Source organism: Lolium rigidum, chromosome 5 (assembly GCF_022539505.1).
Source record: "Lolium rigidum isolate FL_2022 chromosome 5, APGP_CSIRO_Lrig_0.1, whole genome shotgun sequence".
Taxonomy (NCBI): Eukaryota; Viridiplantae; Streptophyta; class Magnoliopsida; order Poales; family Poaceae; genus Lolium; species Lolium rigidum.
In genome coordinates, this window is record NC_061512.1 from 73,245,943 (window position 1) to 73,254,511 (window position 8,569).

Genomic DNA, 8,569 nt, shown 5'->3' on the forward strand with positions numbered 1-8,569 from the left:
CCGGTGGGATGTCATTTTGTACTATGTAGTTTAAATTTTAATGTCAAAATTTATACTAAAAAAATCAAATTATACTACAAGTGGGACAAAAGTGGGATCCCACTTGACATCCTTATCTCTTCTCCGGTCCCAGCGTAGGCGCCGCCAGGCCGTCTGGACTGGGCGAGTGCGCCGCCGCCCGCCGATTCAGTAGGATACTAGGATAGCCAGGCTCGCGCGGACACCGTCGACGTGATGTCTCGGCAAGACTCGTTAGGAAACGAATCCCTATGCGTGCGAATGCTGACTTAAACCATGCTGAAATTAGCACATCGCACATTGTGCTGTAATTCTGAATAAGCCCCCATCACTGTTTCACGAATAATAATATATTGTGAAAGAAACGTGTTCGACAGTTCTGTATTACTCCTAATTTGAGCTAAAACCACGGACAAAAAATATGGAATGGAGGGAGTAGTTTTTATGTGTGATACATAGATTAATGAGTTACTTGTATACATGTGTTTATTTCTGAATTGCAGTCCTGCGTCTAGATCATTATTTTCAATGGGAGATCATGATATTATGCACGACAAAATCGGCCATCATTGCTAACTGCTTGAGTGCACAGTGCAAAAAATTGCAAGATCCATGAATCTTCTCGTCAATCTGGGCATATAAACCACATTGTCTATGTCTGTTCAAAGGAAGAAACTTAAGTGCGGTAAAAAAATCTTCATGAACTTCCGCTGAGTATTGGTTTGATGCAAAACTGAGACCAATAGACGATCTTTCTTACAATCGTTACAATCTACTGTAGCAAGACGTAGTGTATGCCAATTACATGAATGCAATTCTTCGCCTTAAAAAAGAATATAAGATGTGGGTCAACAAAAGAATAAAATGGCCCCACTTAATTTCTCTAAAACTAATATGATCTGTCATTTTGTCAATAAATTTACATGCAAAGAGGGACAAAAGTTAGTTCCTGGTTGTAATGTAACATGAAAGCAGTTCTGTTTTATCTCAGCTCCACTTCCAATTTACTTTTGACCGCTTCTCTGACATTCCACTGCAATCAAATTGTAGTAATGGTCAGAACCCATTCAAATGAACATGGCATCTAGAATCATATCATGGAACTTGCTGCACGTACCTGCATGTCGTTGATCTCCTCGTCTGTGAGCGAGCGTTCCATTGACCTGTATGCTATCCTGTAGCAATGACTAGTCATGCCTTTCTTGTTAGTGAAATTGTCAATTAGTTTTACCTGCAAAAAAAATAGTCTTTTAGCTTGAGATATGGGCTTACCAAATCATATGATATCACAAACTAGTAATACTAGATGAAGAAGGTTAGGGTCCCAACAATCACCTCAATGCTAGCATTTTTTTTAAGATAAAGAGAATACACTACATAATCATGTCACATTACAAGAGTTTGCCTATACATATGCATGTGAAGTTGTAGAAACTGCATATGGAGTTATGTGGAGTTGTGGAAACTGAAAGGAGTTGGGGCCCATGGAAATGAACTAGAATCCTAATATACCATACTAGCAGAAGGAGCTATAAATAACGCAAGGAAAGCCTGGCAATAACACAAACACCATGCCTGTAAGTGTACAGTAGGCTGCAATTGGCTTGCAGAGAGAAGAGGCCATATGTTATGCGGATTTTTTTTAGTATCACCTATTGCAGAAATTAAAACATGGCAAAAGCGAAACCATATAAGCTCAAAATATAGGAAACTAAGGTACATCCTTAACAAATATTCGACTTAGAGCTACGCATCGAAATCACAGAGCTCATACCTCCTCTACAAGATCTCCAGCAATTCCTCTGACAACCTCACATAAATTGTTCTCTGTAAATGCATCATTTATCCAGAAACTCACATCCTTGTAACAGGGTGGAAACTATAGAAGCGACCAAGTCAGCTAGGGTAATCAGTAGAAAAAAAAATTAAGAAGACTAAGATTAATGTTTTCGTGAATATGTTGACAATAATGAAGAACATTAAGATTAACATTGGTGGATATGTTTCGTGCAATTATTGCAAATATATAAACATAAATCGCGGTAATCAATGCAAATCATATTAGGATAGATGCATTTTCTACAGACAAATTTAACCACATTTCCTCATTACATGGATGGCACACAGCATGTAACCTGCAGTTTCTAATGCTAGATGATCAAAACTAAAGTGGATGCACACATATTTGGTTAGCTATATTCCAGTGGGCATGCTTTGCATAGTAAAAGGAGCTCAACCAGATGGGAGCAACTATCTTCAGCATCGTGGTGATTTCTAGCATTTGGCAAGATGCAGAACCACTCTTATACTACAGAAAACTATTCTATCAAAACATGATGTGTAGATACACATAATAATTGAGATTACCTTTGAGAATGGCTTGAACTTGATTCCAAGCTTGCCTTTGGAAAACTGAATAATAACAATGTGCACATCTTAGCCATAATGTTGTTAAGGGTAAGTTAAATCAGCAGAGTTATGAACCAAGTTATGTTGTATTACCTAACTGCCTAACTAGGTTTCTTATAGTACTACAGTAGCACAAAGCAGATGCTATACTAACCGGTAACTAGGCTGAAGTATACTGCGTTGAGCGAGCCTATGTTAGAACTTAGGACTAAACGTATCAGTTAGTATGTCAAGTATTAAAATACATTCGGCAACAGAAGTTGTTTTTGTTACACTCTTCTAAAAAAATAGAAAACACAAGTTTTTTCCATCACAATTTCAGGTCCATTTCCCTTCAGGGAATCAAACACTCAGTCCTTCTGAATTTATACATACAGTGAAATAGTAATTCTAGATATCAAAACGGGGTGACAGAAAATTGATGAGTTCTGCTGACTAGTTCAGCACATAATTCAGAGATTAAAAGGCCATATAGCTTCAACATGGACAACTACTTTCCGCACAAGTTCTGATTATGCAGTCAGCAGTATTTGTTAAATATGAATCCAAATACAATCACGCATGAGATAACCAATAATCCAATAGTAGTAGCAATACCTGGGACGTGAAGCGCTGATCATTTGACCAGAAGAGTCGAATATCTGGAATATCGAAGAGGACCATTGCTAGGCGCTCCAAGCCTAGTCCGAAGGCCCATGCAACATGATCTGTCCTACCATTGCTCTTCAAAATTTCCTGCTCAGTGACTCCACATCCCAGAACTTCCAACCAGTCACCCTGCAAAGGTGAAAAAGTTCTTCAGACCGCGTGTCAACACAAGCCGTGTAACATGTTTACTTCGATTCACTTAGTACAACAACCTGAAAATATATTTCCAGTTCAAAGGATGGGTTAGTGAATGGGAAGTAAGTATCAACCCATCGCATCTCCACAGCACCTGCACACAACATAGATCCCTATAGTTTAGCTGACACATGAAGATATTTTTTCATTCCTTTGGTAACAAGGAAAAAGCCATAAGTGTTTTTTACCAAATAAATGTGTTGCCAAGCCTTCCAGTGTTTTCTTGAGGTCAGTAGCTGCATATGCTGTCCCATCCATGCCGGAATCTGACCAGTCATCTGGAGAGAAGACGCGAAAGCCTTCCATCTGTAGGTGTGAAAGATCATAATTCATAAGCATGGTTGTTTAGGAACATTCACGTGAGTCTGGCAACAGAAAATAACAGTTACCTGATGGAAGACAGGGTAGTGAGTTGAATCAATAGAATCTCTACGATAAACATCACCAATTACAAGGAAGTGTGTATGTCCTTCTCTTAGCAGCTCTGCTTGATGCGCGCTGGTATGACACCTCAAGACCGTTTGAGAATCAACATAGTATGTGTCATTGTAGCTCCGGCTTACATGGTCGGCAGGGACCAAGACATCATCAAAATTCTGCAGAAACCATAGTTGATTTTAACTGAAGGCAAGAATAACCATATCTGATTTTAATTCAAAATGTATGAAACTGGAGAATCAGCACACGGAAACTACAAGCGAACTTTCACCAGAAAGGGTGTGCTAGGAGAAGAAAGGAGCAGCGATTGAACTCTTACACAATTTTGAGTCTTACGGAGTAGTGCTCTTTTCTCACTCTTTTCCACCCCAGGTGCCAATTTTTCATTTTGCTATATTGTTAGAGTTGTCTGTACTTAGTTACAAGTGCTCACTTCTAATTATCATCTTTAAGGGATTCGCCTAAGGATGCAGGGCCTTTTAAGCTAACAATCAGCTTATGAACATCTAGGAAAGCTACTATAAACACTGGTAAACCGTACCTGTTTGGTAGAAACAAGAGGGCAGAGGTCATCGAACTTGACAAACTGCCCAGGGAAACTTTTGTCAAAGTAATTGTAGATGGTATTCTTCAGAATCCCTAGAGGGTGGTCATCCCTCCTGTGGAGCTGGAGGCCAATCTTGGAGAAAATCGTGTCCGGCACATTGTTCGTCGGATCGTCCTCCTTCACGACATCTAAAAAGGCCATGAAAAACAATAATCAGCATCTAAAATTTGGACGTTTCTACATTCGATTCAATTCCAACTAATTCCACTGGGATGTTAGCACAACAATCAGTGGCATCTGATCTCGGAATGCAACAGTTTGGAGTCCCATTATTAGGCGGATATACTCAAGTCTACTGAATCCATTTGCCCAACAATGCAGGTGTCTGCTGACTGCCAAATCCTAGAGCAGTCCTGCTGTGAAGCCCGCTAACCCTCCCCAAGATCCCCCGCGCTGAACACCGTGGGGCCAGAGAACTCACCCTCCCGCGCGATCTTGACGCCGCCCACCTCGACGGGGGCGGCCGCTGCCGCGGCGGAAGTCCGGAACGTCCTCGCCCCGGCCGGTGGCGGCGCGGAGGGGAGGAAGCTGGCGGCGAGGAGCAGGCGACGGGCGCGCGAAGGGGGGGAAGGGGAGAGGGTGCGCGTGGAAGGGAAGGCGGCGGTGGTGGGAAGCGTGGCCATGGCGCGGACACGAGCGCGGAGGCAGGCGGTTCGGATAAGCGGGCGCATGGCTGCGTTGGCCGGATTGTGGCGTGATTTTCCGGAGATTGGGAGCGAAAGCGAAAGGGGGATGAAGACAGAGGAGAGGGAGGAAGGGGTTAAGAGGTTGACAAGGAGAAGAAAGTGTGGTTTAAGGCTTTAAACCTGCCGAAAATTGCCCAACTAAATCATGTCAACATCCACCATGGCTAGATTAAAAGAAGCATCATTGTTGATGAGGTTTTGTGAGTAGATGAATAAGCCTGCAAGCAGCAATGCACATGTCGTTGTGGCTCGCCAATCGGAGACATTATGGCATCCACCACATCATGTTAACGAAGTCGGAAAATGGCGACAAATTTACCACCTTCAAACCAACAATGATCGTCTGTTTCGGATCGTCATGCTCATCATGCTCACTGCATGGTGGATTTGGAAGCACTAGAACGTGATGGTTTTCGACAACGCGCGTCTTTCGGTGACATCCTTGCTTGGCGACATCAAGGCCGAGGCGCGGCGGTGGGCGGATGCGGGGCCCCAGGGTCTTCGCCAGCTTCTCCCCTAGATTAGCTTTTCTGGGTTGAATTGTACGGCACGGTATTGGTTCTTTCTTGAACTTGTACATATAACCTTCTTTTTCTATCAATGCATCGAAACGCAAGACTTTTGCGTTTTCGCGAAATCAACGATCGTCTGTTTCAGGGCGATACAATGAGCTCATGTTTAGTGTAGTATCTGTCAAACGAAACGGTTGTTGCCAAAAAAATTGCTGGCAAATAATTTATCTCTATCATATATGATCACTTGGGGCAGTCCATGGTTCTTGTACACATTGTCAAGAAAACCTTGCGCAATTGATGCAACTGTGGATGGATGCTTAATAGGAACGAAGTGACCAAATTTGGTGAACTTGTCGATCACCATAAGAATAGTATTGTATATGTTAGAGAGGGCGAAACTTTTTAGTTGGTTCCATGGAATGAACTCTCCAATTTACCACGTCTTTTGGTTGGATTCATGGTAGATTCTAAAACAAACAAAAAAAACTCGTTTTGGGTTGGTACAGCTTGCACTAATTCCACTAGGACATTAGCACATCAATCGAGCATATGCTCCCGGTTTTTAAATTTCGTTTTGGCACCCGGGAGCATATGCTCCCGGTTTTTAAATTTCGTTTTAAATGCATTTTAAAAATGTTTAAAAAATTGAACATAAAATTGAGTGGATACATCTAGAAATTCTACACGTTCATAAACTGATTTCATGGAAAACTGACATTTTGAATGTCATCCGTAAAAAAGACAAATTTTTGTGTAAAAAAAGGCTGTGTACGAAACGTTTTGTTTGTCTTTTTCACACAAGTCACAAAAAATGTCGGTTTTTCGCAAAACTTGATGTGCGCACGTAAAATGTTGATACGTAAGCAAGAATTTTTTTATTTAAATTTCTTGAACATTTCAAAATGTTTTTCCGGTGGCAGGAGCATATGCTCCCATGTGCCGAATTGAATTTCCCATCAATCGATGACATCTAATCTCCGAATGCAATATATAGTTGGAGTTTCATTATTAAGATGATTTTACACCCGTGCTCAACTTTATTTTGAACTAGATGATACCCCGCACGTTGTTGCGGCATTGTGTACATACAATATAGAATTACAAACTGAATCTTACATGTATTGAGTAGAAAAGGAAAACTTCTAAAAAAAAGATTCTGCTAAGTGCCTCATAGTTGTCACGGATCGGGATTACCACAACTGCAAAATACATCCCATGTATTAGAAGTCTCAGATTACGAAGTAAATGGTGGTAAGTAGCCAACTAAAATGTGTCTAAGGCTACTTGTGAAATTCAGCTCAACGTTACAGTTTGTCCTGATCCTTAGTACTCAATATATGAAGAACCTCGGAATAAAAACATAAGAGTTAGAAACTTGGAATAAATATGATTACTTACCACAAATAATTTGGAACTGTATTAACAAAAAATGACCATCTGAAAGCGGATTAACAACAAATAATAGCATGGAGTACATATTACAACACTGTGTAATGAGCCCACGACAATTATATATGTTAAATGGAAATATCATAACAAACTAATTAAAAGCTTTTTGCAACAAAACTATGTGAAACTTGTTTTAGCTGTGAAGCATGTAATTTCCTGAAAGAAGTATAGTACATTTAGTTGTGAAACCAATTTTGAAGAAAATTTGAAAGAGGTAACAGATCGATAAAACTAAAACCATTGACCTCATCTTCTTAAACTTGTTTTTGTTTCATAAGAAACAAAACAACGCATCTTCGCTTTTCCTGCATTCTGCTAGAAATAAATGAATGATGCGCATTTAAAAAATGCATGAACGAACAAAGAAGACAAAATCGAATAGATTAAACGTTAAAAAATAGTTATCATACCTTCTCCAAATGAGCATGATGATGCTGCAGTTATGATTTTTTCTACAGAATCTAAATCAAGCACGCATATATTTTTACCTTGGTGAATCATTTCTCGAATCAGTCAATAGGATTTCTCCTTACCTGTGCGTTGCAATTGAAAAAAGCAGGTTCGATCGTAACATACTACTTAAGATGTTCATGTATTAAATTCTTCAAACTAAAAACATATACCTTGAATTTTTAGCTCTAATACAATGACTTGTTTTGAAGAGCACTTATACCTTAACCTGTTGGAAGGAGCAGAGTTTATGCTACTGTAAGAAACATCATAGATGCAAATTCAGAGAAAAACCGGCAACACAACAAAAAGTGGAAAGGCCTGATAGGGAAGAGAAGAAAATTAAAGCTACTACCAAAACAAATCCTATCCAGATGCCAGAAAAGAAGCAACGATGGTGCTCATCCTGCTTGTCAGTATTGGTAAACACTTGGTAAGCATCGTGTCATTCCAAGTCATTACTATTTCTGAAAAAGCATGAGCAAAACAAAGGCAAATCTGCTACCTTATGGTTCATGGGGAGGGACGATGGTTGGAGCGCACAGAGCATGTGCTTCCTCAGCTTCTTCACAGGCTGAATCCACGCAGTCCATGCGTGAGCATGCGAAGTCGATAGAACTAATCGCAGAGTGCTGATGGGCAGGAGGCCTGGGGCGCAGAGCTGTGCGGATTGTGAGTGAATCGGGAAGAATATATATAGGCAACAACAGGGAAGCTGAGAGGTGTGTCTTGGCTTTGTAGGTTGCAAAGTGGAATCGAGGGAGAGGGACAGTCAGATCGAGAACATGCAGTCATGCAGATGGTGATTGGTGAACGGAAGAGACTTCAAGAACTCACCTGCCTGGCTTCATCATCGGTTACATATACTTGAATCGTCGTTCGTTTTCTACACAGAGACGCGTGTAAACTCTATGAGAAGAATACAAAAGGATTATTTACTTTCGAAAAAGGAATGTCATAGAATTTGCTGAAGTGGCATATATGCTTAGGTGGACATCCTGCATGTGGAGGCTGAGGTGCATGTGGTGATTAGTTTGTGCAGCTTTGGTGGGACCGCTGAGGTGGCATAGCTGCATGTTGAGAGAAATATGATAGTGGGGATGAACTTCTTAGTTATATAGGATAAATTTGCCCAACAGTGCAATTATTTGTTC

The 8,569-nt window shown here is 40.6% G+C and overlaps 1 protein-coding gene across 1 annotated transcript; it reads right to left on the reverse strand.

Moving 5' to 3' along the window:
* Positions 1-714: 714 nt before the first annotated feature.
* LOC124652352 (phenylalanine--tRNA ligase, chloroplastic/mitochondrial-like) lies at positions 715-5,001 on the reverse strand. Its single transcript, XM_047191374.1, has 10 exons — positions 4,737-5,001; positions 4,250-4,443; positions 3,660-3,866; positions 3,459-3,576; positions 3,288-3,364; positions 3,025-3,204; positions 2,386-2,430; positions 1,793-1,897; positions 1,136-1,249; positions 715-1,051 (listed from the first exon to the last, which is right to left on the reverse strand). The coding sequence occupies exons 1-10, from the start codon at positions 4,984-4,986 to the stop codon at positions 1,001-1,003; spliced, it is 1,341 nt and encodes a 446-aa protein (XP_047047330.1). The 5' UTR covers positions 4,987-5,001; the 3' UTR covers positions 715-1,000.
* Positions 5,002-8,569: the final 3,568 nt, after the last annotated feature.